Source organism: Saccostrea echinata, unplaced genomic scaffold, assembly GCF_033153115.1.
Source record: "Saccostrea echinata isolate AGI-Se365-2 ecotype Australia unplaced genomic scaffold, CSIRO_AGI_Sech_v1 ptg000056l, whole genome shotgun sequence".
Classification (NCBI taxonomy): Eukaryota; Metazoa; Mollusca; class Bivalvia; order Ostreida; family Ostreidae; genus Saccostrea; species Saccostrea echinata.
In genome coordinates, this window is record NW_026889805.1 from 11,133,107 (window position 1) to 11,152,471 (window position 19,365).

At 33.0% G+C, this 19,365-nt stretch overlaps 1 protein-coding gene and 2 non-coding genes across 3 annotated transcripts; 1 reads left to right on the top strand and 2 right to left on the bottom strand.

The window, feature by feature from the left end:
* Positions 1-1,640: 1,640 nt before the first annotated feature.
* Positions 1,641-1,733, bottom strand: Trnam-cau (transfer RNA methionine (anticodon CAU)). Its single transcript has 2 exons — positions 1,697-1,733; positions 1,641-1,676 (listed from the first exon to the last, which is right to left on the bottom strand). It is a non-coding gene; the product is annotated as a tRNA-Met (tRNA).
* Positions 1,734-1,985: 252 nt separating this feature from the next.
* LOC133173274 (uncharacterized) lies at positions 1,986-3,276 on the top strand. Its single transcript, XM_061308259.1, has 3 exons — positions 1,986-2,170; positions 2,544-2,668; positions 2,866-3,276. Exons 1-3 carry the CDS (start codon positions 2,104-2,106, stop codon positions 3,217-3,219), a joined length of 546 nt encoding a protein of 181 aa, XP_061164243.1. The 5' UTR covers positions 1,986-2,103; the 3' UTR covers positions 3,220-3,276.
* A 10,765-nt stretch (positions 3,277-14,041) lies between these two features.
* On the bottom strand, positions 14,042-14,114 carry Trnar-ucu (transfer RNA arginine (anticodon UCU)). The gene has a single exon. It is a non-coding gene; the product is annotated as a tRNA-Arg (tRNA).
* Positions 14,115-19,365: the final 5,251 nt, after the last annotated feature.

Here is a 19,365-nt window from a genome sequence, read left to right on the forward strand (position 1 = left end):
TGTATGAGCAGGAACTACCAAATAAATAATAAAGGGAACTTATGTTAGCTAAAAAGTCTGTTTAGCACGAAGAAATTAATTTATATGCCAAGAATTAAGAAAACTTCAATTTAACCCAGCGTCATCAACATAAATCTGGTTCCGGGATATATTTTTGTTCATATACTCTTTTAATTAAAAAAAGTAAAAACAAATAACAACCTGAATATAAATGAATGAAAAAAAGTGTTGATCATTATCAAGATTGAAAAATAAACTTGTTATATAAATGAGCTAACATCTTTGAAAAGTTTTGGACATATGAATGTAGGTTCAGTACATCTTATATTGTGATTGAGTTTTAGCAAGGTTCTAGTTAAATTCTGAAAGAAGAGAGATTGAAGAGTTATCCTGATCAGGATATTCTGTAGGAGTTGACCTGGTTAGCTTCCCTCTTGCTGCTTTGCTGGACATGAAATATTCGAGATACTACGATACATCTGTTGATAATGATATCAAGATGATCTCGATTGGGTGTTTTATCCTTGTGGTCTGCTAGTATGAAATGTCCAAGATCAAGTTATCACAAAAATGTCATGAAAAACCTTGACAGACTGTCACCATTTTAAATCAAGGAAGTGGATGGATGATTGTCTGTGTTGTCTAAATGCTTGTTACGGAGCAGTTGCTGAAATATTTTAAATAAGCTAAATCCTTAAAGCAATATGAGCTTCATTTTTGAGAATTTTATTTTGCTGTTATAATGTGTTATTGTGATAAAATTGTATACAATTTAAACCTTTTTGATCAATTAGACAGAAATAAAGTATCAAATTGTTTCAGAATAAAGGATTCTGTACAATCAAATATATAGTGTTATATAAGAAATCAATATTGTACAGGACAACAATAATGTAATTTTGCTTTATTCAAATTAAAGCTTTTAAATATTTCTTCCAAGGGGGGGGGGGGGCTCCCCCAAAAAATCTGACAAGCAAAATAAAAAAAACTTTTCAAAAAAAGAAGGTAATTTCCCAATATAGTCTTACAAGCAATCCCCCCCCCCCCCAAAAAAAAAAGGGGACAGCATCTAAAGGTAAATTTACTATAGCGAAACTCGGAAAAAGTGGGGGGAGGGGGATCCCCCGCGTTCTACGGGCCTGATCTTGCTGTAATGACTATGTCTTCGCAATGAATTGTGGCCCAAGAAACCAACTGCATGTGGCCAGTTTTAGATATGCAGAGCTCAATATGTTTTAATATTGTGAGAATTTGCAAATGGAAGTGTCTGTTCGAGTGATATGGTGCATTATGGGAGGGGGGATAAAAGGTAAATTTCAATCTAAAAGGGATTAGAGACAGGCGCAAGACGATGACATCGATGACCGAATTTTGTGGTTCCATACAGTTCCAGTGTGCTGCGACAGTATCTTCAAGACCGACCACCAATCTCAGGACTTTTTTTTCCCTGGGCTATGATCTTGCGATCTTGACCAAACTCTGTAATAAAAGTGTGGCCCATCGTTTCAAGCCACGGTCCGGAGTCTGCATATAGCTCTGAATGGGAGAGGATCGTACATTTTGGCCGTGGTTTGCGACGATAAGTGTGACCATAGGTTTGACTTGTTAAAGCGGAAGAAAAAAAAAAAAAAAAAAAGCAATGCCCCGGGTGAGGATCGAACTCACGACCTTCAGATCGCTCAGTGATATATGTGATTATGAGACTGACGCGCTACCTACTGCGCTACCGAGGCCTATACATTCTTCGGTGTTGAAAAATTACCTATCATTGGACTTTAATTTCACTCGGAACATATCGTTTTTTTCTATAAGCATAAGTGAAAATTGCAAGCTATTTCATCATCCAGACAGCAGAATCTAAATTTAGATTAGGGACTTTTATATAAAGCTGTATAAAGTGCTTACATACAGTATTTATACAAAATGTACTGAGGAAGGAGAAGGCTAAAGTGCTTACATACAGTATTTATACAAAATGTACTGAGGAAGGAGAAGGCTAACATGATGTGAAACTCGTTTTCGTTCACGCACATAGTGCGTTCGTTTTCTTTAAAAAAATGTTTATTCAGAAGAAACTCGGACCGTCTTGTATTTATAGAAATCATGGGGACAACGCACAGGATAACAAAAGATTTCCATCGTTTGGCGAGGACTATAGAGAGCTTCTCAGGTAAGAATTTCTTCAAGTTTTGAGCATTTTCAATTTTGATGTCTGTGCTAACCAAGCACCTGACCACGTCACACGTGTCTAAGGAGCCCATTGTATGCAATGCGAGACAACTCTTGCTAAAAAAAAATGCTTTGAACTTTGTGAGCGGAAAAAAAAAAAGAAAGAACATTACATAGCTAAAATAAATTTATCATATTTAAAAGTTCAGAGGGAAAACAAATCCAGAATGAACCTGTAAGCTTATATAACAGTCGCCGTTTTCTAAAATGCAGTTATTTTTAAATATACTTGTCTTCATTATCTGAATATTATTTTGTGTTTATGCTTTAGTATAATCTCTTAATTAATAAATTATTTTATCTACACTCTATAGATGGTCAAGCCAAGGTTGTTCTGGGGAATGACGACGAGAACGATAGAGTTGAGACAATCTTTAGATTTGAGGTGGACATTATGCCCAACGGCGGTCCATATCAAGGAGGCACTTTCAGGTTTGAGGTACATCAGTAATAATAAAGAATCGCGCAGAACAAATACCAATTTAATTTTTAATTCTTTAATTTGAAAAGAATGTATTTTTTTTGTTGCATATTTTTTACAGAGATTTAGCATAAACTGTAATATCCATATTTTCATTGTTAGACATGTTATAACATCTTCTTACGAATGTTCATGTTCACTCATTTTTGTTTCAGTTTTGTGTAGAAAATGAATGTCAGTGGCCAAGGGAACCTCCCATCATACGATGCCTAACAGATATTTACCATCCTAACATTGACCACCTGGATAGAGATAACTGCTCCAATGTTTGTGTCAGTGTCCTAGACCGTGGCATGTGGTCTTACCAATTTGACTTTGAGACCTGTGTCCAGGCATTACTCTTTCTGTTCTACGAGCCAAATTTTGATGATGCCCTGAGCCCGATCTGTTGTTCTGATGAGGATTTTCAGGAACTGGTTCAAATTTCATTGAAAGGAGGAACAATAGATGGATTTCAGTTTAGTCCAAATATAGGAAGGATAAACAATGTCCTACAGGAAATAACATGACATTATACATGTTTTTATAAATTTGTTAACTCCTAAGAATAAATTTTAAAAATCTTAGCCAGTTTTTGTCTTATTTGTTGAGACCTTGAGAGCAGATATTTTTTGGAAGGCATCTCAACCATTCATTGATCTAAATTGGAACAATTAGTTCAAATGTTTGAAAAACAGGATTCAGTGTGCAGTGAACTGTTGTTGAATGCACATGTTTCAAAAGTTTAATATGTACCTTGGTTTCCATCTTTGGGGGGATGAGTTTTATTTTCTGAACGTTGCATTTGACATTGTAATAAATTGTTTGCATCTTATTTATTATGTTGATTGTCCCAAGAACAGGGCTACCCATACATTGTTAAAAAAAAAAAGTTACACAAAAATTGTTGGCAGCTTGTCCAGATGAATTTTTGATAGCATTAAGAGAAATATTGTTTTGACCTTTCAATAGACCCCACAAAGGGACTTAATTTACTTTTGCAAGGTGTGGATTGGACTGTTGCAATGTTTTGATTGAATTAAAAAGCAGACTGAACTAGATTTTAGTTTTTGATGACACATGTGTCTTTAAAGGGTTTTTATCACGTCTCAAAATTTTTGATATGACAAAGTTTACATGTTATTAAAATCATATATTTAAAAATCTTTGCTAAAAAGTTAATATTGTTGATGTTTCAGCGAATCAAAGTTTAACAACATAAACTCTTTCACATTCAGTTGAAAAGTTTATAGTTTGTGTATCAGTCATATCGTGATAAAAAATTGATATTGACAGGTCATCAAGGCCAATGTTTTTTACGAAATTTTATGGGGTAGACAGCTGGTTAACTTTACTTTTTTTGGGTATAATCCATCTGGTCCATAAAATTCCTCGCTGCATAAACTGCGCAAAAAATGTGTGCTAGTCACCATTAGGTCACTGCGCCCCAAAACACGCCTGCTAATCGATCAGTTGCATAACCAGCAGTTATGTATAATAATCGAAAGAATCGATTTCCGGTTATGCATTTGATATGAATAATTTCAATACACAGATGGTAAGTTGACCCGATGCGGCCATTAATTGAAATTTTAATTAAAATATAAGAATGTGATTCCATGAGCAATTTATTTTTCTTTTATTTTACACCCTTATAAAATGCAAGAATTGTCGATTAGCGACGATATTTGTTTTGAAGCAAGGGCTGGTAGAGCGAAAACGTTGATTGAAAACAGAATTGCCGACTGGAATTCGTGATAATCTCAACTAACTTTAAATATCCAATGTTCACCATTAGTTTGCATCAATTACATCTTATCCATCCAAATTTGGACCTTGATATGTGTATTATTTGGCAAATATTCGAGGTAAATAACGTTGCCTATGCATGCGATACTTGAGTTGTGAAAGAGATTTCGGGTTATGCATGAGAAAAAGGACAAAAAAAATTTAAAAGTTTTTATACGATCTCCATAATTCACTTCTTAGACTTTTTACTCTTGTTAATGATTATCAAATTTTAAATATTGGCTGTAACATGAAGACGTTGCATCATATTTGCAAGCACATTTTGATTTTTTTATGCCAGAGAAGGAAAACAGAATACTGCATTGTTTTATATTCAATACTTTTTAAATACTAGTACGTTTAATCATTTATGAAATTATCAAACGTTATTTAAAGTATATTTATTTTGTGGTTTTTTTTTTTAAATACTTACGCTAGTAAAGATTATTTCTTTTTAACAAATATTAAAGTATATCCGTTTTTTCGTGTGTCACAAACTTTTTATATGCATGCTTTAGACAATTCCTGCGACTTTGAAAAAAAATCTTAGTACATTTAGTGGATGTATATTTTTGCATGTTTTATTTTTTGCGATCTCAAACTGATCGCAAAAATATTCCAAAAAAAAAAAAAAATATTGGATATACGGTAAATTAAATGTTGTTGATACCCCCCCCCCCCCCCCAACGGAAATAACTCTTACTATCTCTTTATACATTCACTTATGATGTATGAATTGAGGCTTGAGAATTATAAAACTCAAAGAGATATTGGTAAAATATTCTTTCCTACAATTTCACTGACTCTGATTGCAATTAATTTATTCTTTTACGCTTCTTCATAATTTGAACTTCTTATTATACACTATAGCAACATGCATCTATAACCGATTTTATGGTGTGCAAACCATTTTCTTTCTCTTGCTTCTTTTCGTGAAATGGACGATCTTCAAATCCTAATGGATTGACATCACCACCACGCTTTACCTTTTTACCATCAAACATGAGAATATAAGATGAGGCGTTGTTATCTTGTGCCTTTTCCAGCTCGATAACAGAATTCAATATATCCGGCTTCAGAACATAAGGAAATGCTTCACCCATGGGATTTATTCAATAAAGAATATTTGTTTTACACTGTTGTGGATGTAGCATATTTTGCCCAAACAAAACGTCTGTTCCATTTTTTAGACAAAACATAAATCTAATGAATTTTTCACCAAATAAATTCTAACCTATACCCAGAACGCAAGGAAGGGGGGGGGGCACTTTTTTTCTGAGGATAGAAATTTGCTTTAGTAAATTTTACTTTAAATGCGCTGCCTCCCTTTTTTGATGTGAGGTCGAGCACTGGCAAATTCCAGAATTTGGACGGTAAATTGTTTTCTTTTCTTTCTTTTTTTTTTTGCTTGTCAGAAAATTTTGGGAAGTAGGCCCCCACTTTTGGTCAGTTTAGGGTTTTTTTTTTCTTTTTCTTTTGCTTGTCAGATTTTTTGGGGTAAGTTGACCCCCCCCCCCCCCCCCCCACACACACACACTTTTGAAACCATTGCTACGGGCCTGTTAACAATGCCTTGGGTTTTAAAACTGAAAAAATATACACACACAATAATGTGATGTAAATAGTTCTATGTGTGAAGAAATAGAGACTTAATGTTAGTGCAATTATTTTTAAAATAGTTTGTACTGATTGTAACTGCCCCCCCCCCCCCCCAACAGATTTACTTCAACAATTAACAAATCTTTTTTTTTTTAAAAAAATCATCTTGTTTGCAGGAAAATCCTTTACTTTTATTTTTAAAATTTTGGAAGACTAGGTTAAAATTACATCATGTTTAATTTTAATTATAAAGTTTGAAACTGTTTGTCCTTTATCTCATGCATAACCCGAAATTGCTTTCACAACTCAAGTATCGCATGCATAGGCAACGTTATTTACCTCGAATATTTGCCAAATAATGCACATATCAAAGTCCAAATTAGGATGGATAAGATGTAATTGATGCAAACTAATGGTGAACATTGGATATTTAAAGTTAGTTGAGATAATCACGAATTCCAGTCGGCAATTCTGTTTTCAATCAGCGTTTTCGCTCTAACAGCCCTTGCTTCAAAACAAATATCGTCGCTAATAGACAATTCTTGCATTTTATAAGGGTGTAAAATAAAAGAAAAATAAATTGCTCATGGAATCACATTCTAATATTTTAATTAAAATTTCATTATTGCCTGCATCGGGTCAACTTACCATCTGTGTATTGAAATTATTCGTATCAAATGCATAACCGGAAATCGATCTCTTTCGATTATTATACATAACTGCTGGTTATGCAACTGATCGATTAGCAGGCGTGCAAAACCAGAACAGAACAGAACAGAACATTTATTTTCTAATTTAGAGCCCATAACAGACAAGTATGAAATTATTACAATAATAAAGAAAAGATATGCCAATGGATAGTATAACAACTTGTAAATGACATTACTCATTTCAACAATAATATTGTACTATTTCAGTTAAAGGGAATACTATATATAAAACTGTATGACTACTACAACATGTTATCATTTATGAATTTGCCCACAGAATTAAGAGTTTCTTTGTCTTCAGTATTGAGTAACCAAAAAAGTTTTTGTTCATCATCTAATGCCGAGAAATTGGGAAATTTACTTTTAATTGATTTAAAAATTTCTTTTCTTTGATGATCATATTTTTTACATGTTATGAGAAAATGAGTTTCATCATCTACACTGTTAGAGTTACATCTATTGCATAATCGATCTTCACGAGGGATGTTGGTAAATCTTCCCACTTCAATTTGCAATCTGTGACAAGAAATTCTTAATTTACATAGAGATTTTCTGTGATGAAAATTTTTAACTACTGATAAATAATTCTCATAACCCCAATTTTGTTTGAGTTTTACATATGTGCTTAATTTACCATCAGTATAACTTTGTTGACTTGTATACCAATTTTTTATATAATAATCTAATATGGTTTTATGACAGAGTGACTTAAATTTATGCTTCCCATAACAAATTACTTCATCTTTGATATTCAGTATATTTCTTAATTTCTGTACAAATGCGAACCATGAGTTCTTTCCATGTACATAAAGATTTTTACTACATTCATATGCATCTTTAAGTAAAGGAAATTCTGTGGACAAATTTTCAAATCTATACCAACTTTTGATTAACAATTTGACAATATCATAATGCAGGGGGAACCTTCCCAATTCAGACAATACTGCAAAATTTGTACTTTTCTTATGAACACCAAGAATATATTTACAGAATTTAAGGTGTATTCTTTCACAAAGTAGATTTCTGAAACAGTCTTCAACTTCTAACTTTTGGCATTTTAGGAATCTTTTAGTATTGATATTACTTGCACCCCACACCTCTGCATTATACAAAAGAATTGGTTTAATAGTAGAGTCAAATACATGTATACTCGTTTTAATCCCAGGATTCAAATTTATAAAATCATTTCTCAGTTTATAATATGCTTTTAACGCCTTTTTATAAAGCTCTGATCTTGCTACATGAAAACTTCCAGATGCAGTTAGGTGAACTCCAAGATATTTGTACCTAGATACACAGTCTATCCTATTATTTTGAAACATTAGTTTTTGCGTGAAATTACGACCAGCTTTATTAAAGATCATGACTTTAGTTTTTTGAATGTTTACCTTTAAACACCAATCAGAGCAATACTTTTCAAGTTTAGAAAGTCTTGCTTGTATACCTTGAGCTGATGCTGATAAAATAACAATGTCATCTGCATACATTAAACAGTTAACAGTTTTTGTCTGAAGTGATACTTCATCAATACATGAATCTAAATATGATGGAAAATCATTTATAAATATTTTAAATAAAGAAGGGCTCAAGTTATCCCCTTGACGGACACCTATAGCTATTGGAAATGGATCCGAGAAGAACCTTCCAATTTTCACACATGCCTGACTATTCTTATATATATTACTTATAATATTATAAAATTTAGATCCAACATTCATGTGAAGTAATTTGAGCTTTAATCCTGTGTGGATAACACTGTCAAAAGCTTTATGAAAGTCAATAAAACAAGCATATAGTCTTCCTTCTTTTAAGCTACAGTATTTATCAATTAAACACCTTAGCACAAATAGATGATCAGATGTTCTTGCATCTTTGGTAAAACCCATTTGAGATTGGTGAATTAGATTATGTTCTTTAAGAAATTTATCTAATCTAGAGTTCAGAATGCTGTTGAATAACTTGCCAAGTGTGCTGGTAATTGTAATACCCCTATAATTTGCAGGGTTGTTTGGATCCTCAGACTTAAAAATTGGACTTATGTACCCGTTACTCCAAGTTTGAGGATAAATACCATATGTGAAACAACTATTAAAGAGCTTATGTATACAGGAGAGTAAATAGGACTGACTATGTTTTAACATTTCATTAGATATCAAATCAAGCCCCTTGGCTTTTCCATATTTTAAATTTGCTATTGCATCTACAATTTCCTTATGTGAAATCTTGAAATCCAGTTCATTAAAGGATGGATTTTTCTCCATGTCAGCCAAAATTGAATCTAGCTCTTGTATCCTTGATTTAAAAGAGTTATCACAAACAGAATGAAGGTTGCGAAAATGATTTACCCACGTTTCAGAATCTATGTTTGCAGCAGAATTGTCTTTATTATTATCTTTTAGGTCATTAATTAATTTCCAATATTGTTTTGGTTGTTTATTTTGAAGTGCATCAAGTTGATTTAGAATGGAGTTTTGGAAATTTTTACGCTTAAATTTTCTTAATTTATTGTACTCTCTAAGAAGTCTGTAGTAATGATTCTTAACAACTGGATCCTTTGGAAATATGCTATAAATTTTTCCATGCGCAATCAATCTACGGCGCATTGTTTGCAAGTCTGAATCAAACCACTTTTTATTTTTATGCTTTTTAATATTCTTACTTTTATGACCTGGCTTATTTAATGACATGTTAGCAGCAGTTATGATAATGTCATTGAATTCTTCTGCCTTTTTCTCGATATCAGTAGAAGTAATTTCTGTAATAAAAGAATCTAAAAAAGACTTGATTTTTTCTTGTATCCTATCTGAACTTAGAGCCATCTGAAATTTAATAGGGGAATCTTCATTCCATTTAAAATTTTGAGGGGCGGGATGCAAGGTTCTGGCATTAGTAGCATTTGAATTAATTTCCTTAAATTTTGCTAAAACTTCCCATGATATTTTACAGTGACAATCAGAAAGAGTTGGGATAAAATTTGATACCCTAAAATATAGAATTTGTTTAACTAAGTGTTCACTTGCAACAAGGTAGTCAACTGTGCTTTGACCATGTGTGTTAAAACATGTGTAATCACCAAAAATATCCCCCATACATCTACCATTAATAATTCTCAACTGATTACTAATACAAAAATCAATCAATTCTTTACCTCTTTCATTTAAAATGACATCACGATTACTACGTTTACAAAAATTATCATCAATCTTATATGTTTTACAAAGAGGAAGGTACCTTACATCATCATGTTCTATAAAATCATCTGATGAAGCAGTGCGTGCATTCATATCCCCACAAATCATAATTTCCCCCTTATACTTAAACTTATTAACATCTTTCTCAATAATTTCAATAACATCATAATTTAACTTTTGAAAGTAAGTTGAATTCGAAGGTGGAATGTAACATGCACAAAGATAAATATCATTTTGAAGATTAAAAAACCTTTTTTCTATCTTAATCCACTGAAAATCTTTCTGGGTACCTGGTAATAACTTAATATGTTCCTTAATACAATTTTTACGAAAAATGCCAATTCCCCCATAAAATCTTCCATTTGCAGACATGTCCCTACATACAGGGACGTATGTAAAACCATCAATAAAAAGATTGGTATTATACCCAACATGTGTTTCACTTAATATAATAATATCATAGTTTTTCACCTCCTTCAAAAATAATTTGTCATTTAGTTTATTCTCACCCTGTGTAAAAATTCCTCCAACATTCCAATAACAAATTTTTATGCTATTTTTATACATATACTTGTCCATTTTGGACCCTTAACTGTATTCTACTGTGATAAAATTTATACAAATAAAGAAAATTAACTAAGTTATAATTTTAAGGTTCACCAGTTTCAGATCTACAGAACAACTTGAATTACAATTAACCACCCTTGTGTTGATGGCCCTTTCCATGCTCAACGAAAATAGTTCGGACTTTTTCTAAGTTGGCGGTTATAATTATCGTCCTGGTACTGATGATTCCAGCTTAAACTGCTCCTATAGTAATTGTTACGGTTATTCGCCTGGAAATGCTTTTCCTGGTTGTTGTAGTTCGACCTATTTCGATACTTATTTGTATATCCCTTGGAGTTGTTGCCGATTTTTAATACGGTGTGCATTGCTCTCTTCATGTTGGACGCTAATATGGATGTTCCCTTCGGAGACAAGTGAAATTTGTCATTGGGATTCAGTAGTTCGATTGTAGGTAGATGTCCATGCCACATGTTTTCGTTGTCAGAAATATAAACTCCAGGATACTCCATGTAGTCTCTCTTTATTATCCCATCCAGGATCTCACAGTTTACCTTGTGCAAGGAGTTGTCTTCTCTTGGTGTGGTTAGAGATATGATGGTGTGAACGTCCTTCCACTTCTGTTTAATAACCTCAACCACCCCTTGTAGTTTCTCGGCACATTTTTCAGGACTAATATTTCTAACATCATTTGTTAGAGAATGAAGAACTACTACATCAGGTATGCACGAAGAGTTAATGATAACATTCTTTGTTTCATCCAGAGTAAAAGCTGTTACTTTAGTAACGTTTACGTCTGATGTAAGTTTATCCTCTTTTATGCCATTCACGTTAGAAGTACCTATTAACAGGGCCATTGGTTTTTTATTCTTCCCAGCACTGACTACCAGGTCTGTCATCTCTTTTGCCCTGCTGGTTTCAGTGTCCTTTCCACCACTCATGAACATGCTAGAGAGCTGAGATTTAAGGGACAAAATTTCATTGAACTGGTTATCAACATTTTTTCTCAGTGATTTATTTTCATCCATGAGTTGATCATTTTCCTCATTTTTTGTGTTAAGTTTTTCAGACAAGTGTTCATTTTCATGTTTCAAATTCTTGACTTCTCTTCTCAATGTCTCATCCATGGTGTTGTTTCTTGCTTTTTCTGCTTTCAGCAGGGATTCCAATCTCGCATTTTCTACTGTTAAGTTGTATTTATCTGTGCGTGTCTGATATAATTGTTTTTCAATATCAGCTATATGAAACTGAAGTTTATCTGAGTTTGTGTCATTGGTCTGCTTATCCTTCAAAGATTTCATTGTATTGAACTGGGTCTGCAAATTGTTTACAGTTCTGGTCACTTTCTGTAATGAATCAGACAGATTTTTCTCCACCCTCGATACTAGTGTTGTTTGTGTTTCAGTCAACTTGGACAATGATTCAACAAAAATTTCCTGTAATTTTTCGAAATCCTTGTATGTAACTTGGGGAGTTTCAGTATTATCTGAGGATGACAAACCTGTTTCTTCCATTTGGTCCTTTGACATAGCTTCGTTTGTTGTTTTTAATAAGGTTTCATCATCAGTGTCCTCAAACACATTGTCAGCTACCTCATTGTGAACAGCTCTAGTAGATCTTTCATAGTCGCAAATAGCATTGACCAGGGAAAGAAGCATTGGGAAATCATTGCATGCAAAGATCTCGTGTTGTAACCCTTGTGCTTGGATTACTCCTGTGTTAACAAACAAAGTAACTTTGTACAGTAAATGTGGTTCTTTCAACAATCCAATGCAGATTGATTTGTTACCTTCGTCAAGCCATTCATTTGGTTCGTCATACCAGTCTACTAAGTATGATCCTTCCATCTTTCCATAATGTTCATAATACAATACACCAGTCTAGACGAACTCCAAAAATGGCGTGAACCCTGAAAACGAAGTCTTTGGCTCCATCATGCATTGCGGTAAAATGGCGTCCGATGTAAACAAACGATGGATTGTCGTTCGCTTTCTATAATATACGGCTGCATAATGGCTGTATTTAGTGCATTGTGACTTTATTTTAATTTTTGTTGAATGGATACATTTTAAATTATTTTGTGGATACTGACTTACGTATCTATCGCTTCAAACTCTTGCATAATAGTAAATTGGATATACGACATCGAATTCAATACTGCCAGTAAGAATTATTTTCTTATTTGATTTATTGTCCCCTTGATTTAAATTTTATGTAGTTCCTAAAATAAAGGTGCTTTTATTTGTTTTTGAAGACACTCAGCTTGTGTTTATTTTAATCAGAAAATGCGCATTTTACACAGGTTCATTTTTAGAAGACATGTTGTGAGCTTAATTTGTATAAGAGTGGTTTTTAAAGTTTTCATATTGATAGATTATAGTTAAAAAAATGTTTTCACAATAATATTTGTTCGTATGTGATAAAAAATCGGTAAATAACGATAGTAAGAACTTACGTGTTCAATTCAGATATCGTACACAAATAAAACACCGGATTGCTAATCTATGTGTAAAATTCAGTCAAGTTTTTAACAGTAACAATATATATTGTTCCATTTTGCATATATATCCCTTTTATCATGCATATTTACTTCTCAAACGTATCATTTTATCTGTAATTGATCTGACTTCAAGCGTCAACTTTGAAAGTAAATATCTTCTTTTTTGCAAATAAAATAAAAAATCTGACAAATACGATCTCTTCCCAAGTCTTTTATTTAGCATTTCTGAGTACTGTCATAATTGCCATACTTTCCAAAACTTTGCACAGACAGTTTTTGTAGACTCATCATTTTTGCCGAAAAATCGCCATTTTTTGTATGGGTGCGCATGCGCGGACTCTTTTTTCGGAGTCTTTTTCAGTCTCAATTTCTTACTTCCGGAAACGCTGTTTTTGGAGTTCGTCTAGACTGTACACCCAGAGCTCTTATCCATGCTTCCAATCTCTCCCTCGTAATCCGAAACGCCACCATGTGCGCTGACGGTTCATATAACGAAGTGTCTATCTTTTCATATTCAAGTTTCTTTGCTTTAGGTCCTGATGGATTTTTAAAATTGTCAGGTAAGCACTGTTGTGGGTATTCCTTGTATATACTTCTCACAGACAAGTCCACCTCATCTAGATTAACTTTAAAAGGTAAACTTCTCACCCCCGCCATTTTGATTTTGGCGCCATCTCTGTCCTCGATATCGTTAATGTTTATAGATTTAACACTTTCACCCATATTGAACTTCAATCTACTGTATGTAAATTTGTACGCAAGGTAGAATCTCTGTATTATTAAATACCTTTATACCAATCTACATTCATTCCACAGAAAGGGACAAACAACGCTGGCTAGTTTTTCACCAACCATGCATCCATAACCGGAACCGGAATAAGCACTTGAGTTGAAACCTCAAGTGAGCTTTTATGATCACATTTGTTCGGCGTCAGTCTGTATATACTTTTTACATTGGATGGAAGGGAAATTCTTCAAAAAAAAAAAAAAAAAAAAAGTGCATCCCCGGCGGGATTCGAACCCGCGACCTCTGGATTAGAAGTCCAGCGCGCTATCCGCTGCGCTACGGGGACTTGTGAGGTTTCTCGTGGTTAATGTTTTTTAAATCACTTGTTACCTGTTTTAGCTCCGATGAGGTGTGACACAAACAACATTAATACGGAACCCCAGTTGGATACGCTTAGAAATCTAGATTGATAATATTAATGCCCCTCTTTTTATGTTATAATATTAATAAAATTAATAAGTTTTATATCATTCACTGCAGTCATATATGGGCATCCCCCAGCTTAATTTTTGAAATACATATACATGTATATCTATTATACAATATACATATTAAACAAGGCATTAAACTAGCCTCCATGTTGTGCTTACGGGCACGTTCTGACTAACATATAGCGAGGATTTCTCGACCAAGTCGGACTTTCCTCAGACATTGGAAGCTGTCATTCATTAAAATAAAATCACACGTGTTCTAAGAACGTTGTTTTTCATAACAACGAATGAATCGTGACATAAATATGTGTACATCAGGCCATCATTAAAAATATCTTTGTTTCCCCTAACCCGACCCTAAAATCTCATGTTGGGTAGGTAGGTAGGTAAATTATTTTTTTTTTCTGACAGCGGTTTTGAAAATACATTCTGAAAAATTGAATAATATTTTTATAAATAAGAAAGAGCAAAAAAAAAAAAAAAACCAAAAAAACCAAAAAAAAAAAAAAAAAACCCCAAAAAAAGAAAAAACCATACAATTGAATATCAAAAAGCAACATCATGGTACATTAATTCACAAATATTATTATTTCGAACTTATCTCATCGTGAAATATCTCACGCCAGAGTAAATTTATTGAAATCGAATATTCAACCTATTTTCATCTTCAAGTATACACAGACAATGTAATTTTTCAAGGGCCTTGCGTGGCGCAGTCTTCTAACGCTTTTCGTTTTGGAGTCACTACATAATTTAGGAGCTTATTCGAAATCACAGGTTCCAAAGTGGGATGTGGAGACTGGTCATTCGATTTAGACCCTAAAAACGTAGTTACAGTGTCGTAGTAGATGCTGGCACGAAAAAGAACCCTTTATATGAGGCGCCGTTTTGGTATTTACTGCCAAAAAGTGATATCACCTATTCGAATAAGTGATATCACCTATTCGAATAGGTGATATCACCTATTCGCATTTTTTACAACAACAAATAATGAATGCTCCCTTCCTCAAGATTATCTAGATTTTCATTGGAACCAAGCAAATTCGGGCTGCGTTAGGGTCTGTAAGTCTCGTCACGTGACTCGCGAGATTTTTCGATAATATTAACTTCCAGGTACCTCACACATGGAGATGTGTATTGGGTTATGCATGTTTATGGTTTACACAAAGCGTATAAGGAAAGTTTAAGCAGTTGTACGAAGCCGAAGGGTTCTCCGACTTACGATGGATAAATTGAGGGTCGTAAAAGCTTGGGTGCGAGCAAGTAAGAAGGAGAATTTCGATCGAAGTATAGGTAAACAAGTCAGAGAGTGTCACCTGCTTCTTGGGTATTCTTGGGTAAAATAGAAGTCTTATATTATACATTTGTATCTGATTAGAATAGTTTTGTTATCATCATTCCAACTAATTTATTAACAGATTTTTCTTGAATTCGAGGATAATGATGTTATTACCAGCTGATTAAGGAGGAGTAGTGTAAGTGTCAGATGGGTGTACACGAACATCATCTTGTGACAGCATCACCTTTGTTTGGGTAAATAATTTGTTCAGAATACGCTTCATTTATCAACAAAAATTTAGCTGCTGCATGTCAGTAGGTCTAGTTTTTTAAGTATTCAATGTTTGAAAGCACTTATCAGGTCCAGTACAATCTTTTGATTTAGCTATATATATAGCTTTATTAAGCTGTTCAGAATAGCTTAATTTAGCTATTTTATCACACTTTTTCTTAAAATTAATGTATACTTTTCTCAGCATGCACAAAAAGTCGCACCTTGGTGCAGTGATGATACTCAACCTTGAACTCATCTGAAATTGATGCATTTAAAACTCACTCATTAAAATCTCCTTGCATACATGTGATAATTTTTAGGCCCAAATACTGTACAGCAGTCCTCAAAATACAGGAATTTGGGTGAAAATACTGTACATTGTTCATCAAAAAACTATACAAAAAACTGTAAAAAAAATATTGACCGAAAGTCAATGTAAGAGGTTCATTTTTTAAGCTCTTCTTAGCCAAAGGCCCAAAGAACTAATGCTATGGCCATTTGGTATCCAGTCAACTCGTACCCAAACCGACTCATACCCAAACCCAGAGTCAACTCGTACCCAAAGCTTAAATGTCAAAAATTAAATCATAAAAAGAAACAATTAATTGTTTTCAAGGATAAATATATAAGTTTGTATGATTCTTGTATTTTATTTCTTAATGTGTATTGTTAATGACTATATAAATAGTTCTATTTTCTCTGATTTGTCACACTATAAGATAACAAAAACATAAACACAACAACACACAAACAACAAATTGTGAAACATAAATTTTACTTTTTAAAAATCTTTTTTTCAGGAAAGTAATAAACATTATGGATATAACCGTAATAAACTTTACAAACTTTATGGCATCATGTCGTATGGCATTATATAGTGTTGACTCTTTGGGTACGATTCGGTTTGGGTACGACTCGGTTTGGGTACGAGTTGACTGTAAATCGGCCATTTGTGCGGTGTGCGTAAACTTTTTAGAATATAGGCCATAACTCAAGAACCCTTTGGCCAATTATTGTCAAATTTGTCACAGGGTATCCTTGGGCCAAGGGCTTCCGTTTATACTAAAACTAGGGTTGTGACCCTTAAACAAGGGGAGATAATTAGGAAAATAGAAACAAAAGAGACTTTGTACTCAAAGTTCTAAAAGTTTTTGGGCTACATATGCAATTGATACAGTTACTTCTTCAGTGAATTTATAAAGGAGGCCAATTATGGTCAACAAGATAATTGATTAATTCAGTACATTCAATGAGAAGCAATCATACTTATCCATGCCTCAATGCACACAAGGTAGTGGACAGTTACTCAAATAATAGAAATTTATCTTTTGCTTAAAAGTAATCAAAAGTTGCAAAGTTGGAGCTATCTTTGATTTTGCTTGTTGTTTCGATAGCCCATAGCACATATATGAATAGTCAAATACATGCAACTTTCTGTCTATTTCTTACCAAAATAATTTTTGTGAAAAACTGCATATAAATAGCTAAATCAAGCTATTTTGAATAGCTTAATAAAGCTAAATAGCTATTTCAAGCTATATAGCTAAATTAAGAGATTGTACTAGACCTGCTTATTTCCCAATCCCAATGATAAAACTTTCTTTATATATTCTGCAAATTCTCTCTGCATTTATCATTGAACAAAATTCATATGACTGCAATTATATGACCATATTCTTCAGTTTAGAGAGCATGTTACAGAGGATATTTTGGTTAAAGTTTTGGTCTGTTTCATGTAGTGTTTGAAATATTCTTTCATCTTACACAATTGTATACATTAAGATTTATTTTATAGATAAAGTACAAGAGAACTGCAGCATTTAAGACTACATGTACATCGACTTTGAATAATCTACCCGGTATATCCTCAAAAAGGCAACTCAAATACAGGTATGAAATTGATGTCAGAAAATAAGTTTTTGGACTTACATTTACTCTTATAATTCATATACATATAAAGCATATAAAAAATAAAAATAGAAAAGAATTAAAGGTTCATCAGGTGACAGCTCAATCATGTATGGAATATTATTAGGCCAAATTAAAAAATATGTGTGGTTCCCATTACCTGACCGTCCCTATTTTAGATCCCCGACCCTAAACTTTATTTCGGCAATATTCATATTTATTTTTCGGAATTTTCCGCAATTTCCGTCATCCACTTCGGTATTAGTTTTAGTTCCAGCAATGGCGGCCTCCATGCAAAAATCGTTTCAACACGTAGTGCAAGTGTTTGGTGCTGTTAAATCTAAAGCAAACTAGCATTGCGTGGCAGTATACCTTTTTCCAGCGCCATGTTTTTTTGTTTGTTTGTTTTTTGGTTGCCAAAATTAAATAAATATGCCCAAGAGTGGCGAGATTCAGTTAGTTGCTCTGTTTACAGCTGGTTTATAACAAGTGCATGCTGATTAGCCCCTTTATTATTTAACTTCTCGCTTGAAAGCACACAGACAGCTGGCCAGGTAACGTTTTTTGGAGTTAGGGGGAAGATAACATGAGAAAACATTTATTTGATTGCATTGATTACGCAAGAATTAGCCCAATGTGTAAGATAGATTAACTTGTAAACTATTAAATAATTTATATCAGGATCATTTCTTTTAAACCGAAAGTAGAAAAAAAAACAGTTTATGAGGAAAAGTGAAAAAGAAGACTGCTGATTTTACATGAATAAAGTCAACTTGCAAAACACCAATATATATGAGAAATGAGCTTGGAAGTATGAAGTCTTCAATGAGGCAAAAAGGTTTCATGAAAGGATTTAAAATTTTAATAATATTAAATATTTGTAATTCTGACAAATTTGAATGATTCTATGTCATCTTGCTTAGGTGATTTATTTTGTTTTAAACATTACTGTACAAAGTATAGGTGTCACATTCTTTTCCTCCGACAGCTCTTAGCAGAACTCTCATGTCCGTTTTCTAGTTTATAGTTCAGAATTTATTATTAAGTAAAATAAGAACTGTTCTGGATAAAAGTAATTAATTAATTTCATTTATAAACACTGATTTTAAAAAAAGGATGTTCACTTTGAACTTTATTTTTTACAAAAAGAAAAGATTGTGTTTTCATTATTTTTGATTTAAAAATATTTGTTTCATATTCATAACTAGGGTGCCCCCTGCCAATGTTGAGTAGTATATTTAACGCCACATCGAAATGCCACTTATTTTCTCCTTCACTCTGTTCACCCACAAATAAAACATTTCTTTTCTGAACCATAGTTGGAAAAGACTGAATTCAAAATAAACAAAACATTTATTAGTTATGAGTTATATACTCAGCTCTTCACAAAATATTTCTGTTTTTTCGCATTCTATAATGTACAATTTTAGATTTTATATACCTGTATAAAGACTTCCGCAGCAGATTCCGATAGAGAAATCATGATCTATATTTAAGATTTAATGTATAATGCTTAAGATATCCATTAATTTTACTTATAATATACAAATCTGAAATTAATATCATCCTTTAAAAACAAGGATAGCACATATCATCTTCGTAAACACTTAACATTCTAAAAAAAGAAAATATAATATCCAAATAAC

Bases quoted from the DNA above. Each gene is read 5' to 3' on its own strand.
- LOC133173274 (XM_061308259.1), top strand. From the start codon at position 2,104: ATGGGGACAACGCACAGGATAACAAAAGATTTCCATCGTTTGGCGAGG. The intron at 2,171-2,543 runs GTAAGAATTTCT...TACACTCTATAG, and splicing joins GACTATAGAGAGCTTCTCAG to ATGGTCAAGCCAAGGTTGTT. The intron at 2,669-2,865 runs GTACATCAGTAA...TTTTTGTTTCAG, and splicing joins GAGGCACTTTCAGGTTTGAG to TTTTGTGTAGAAAATGAATG.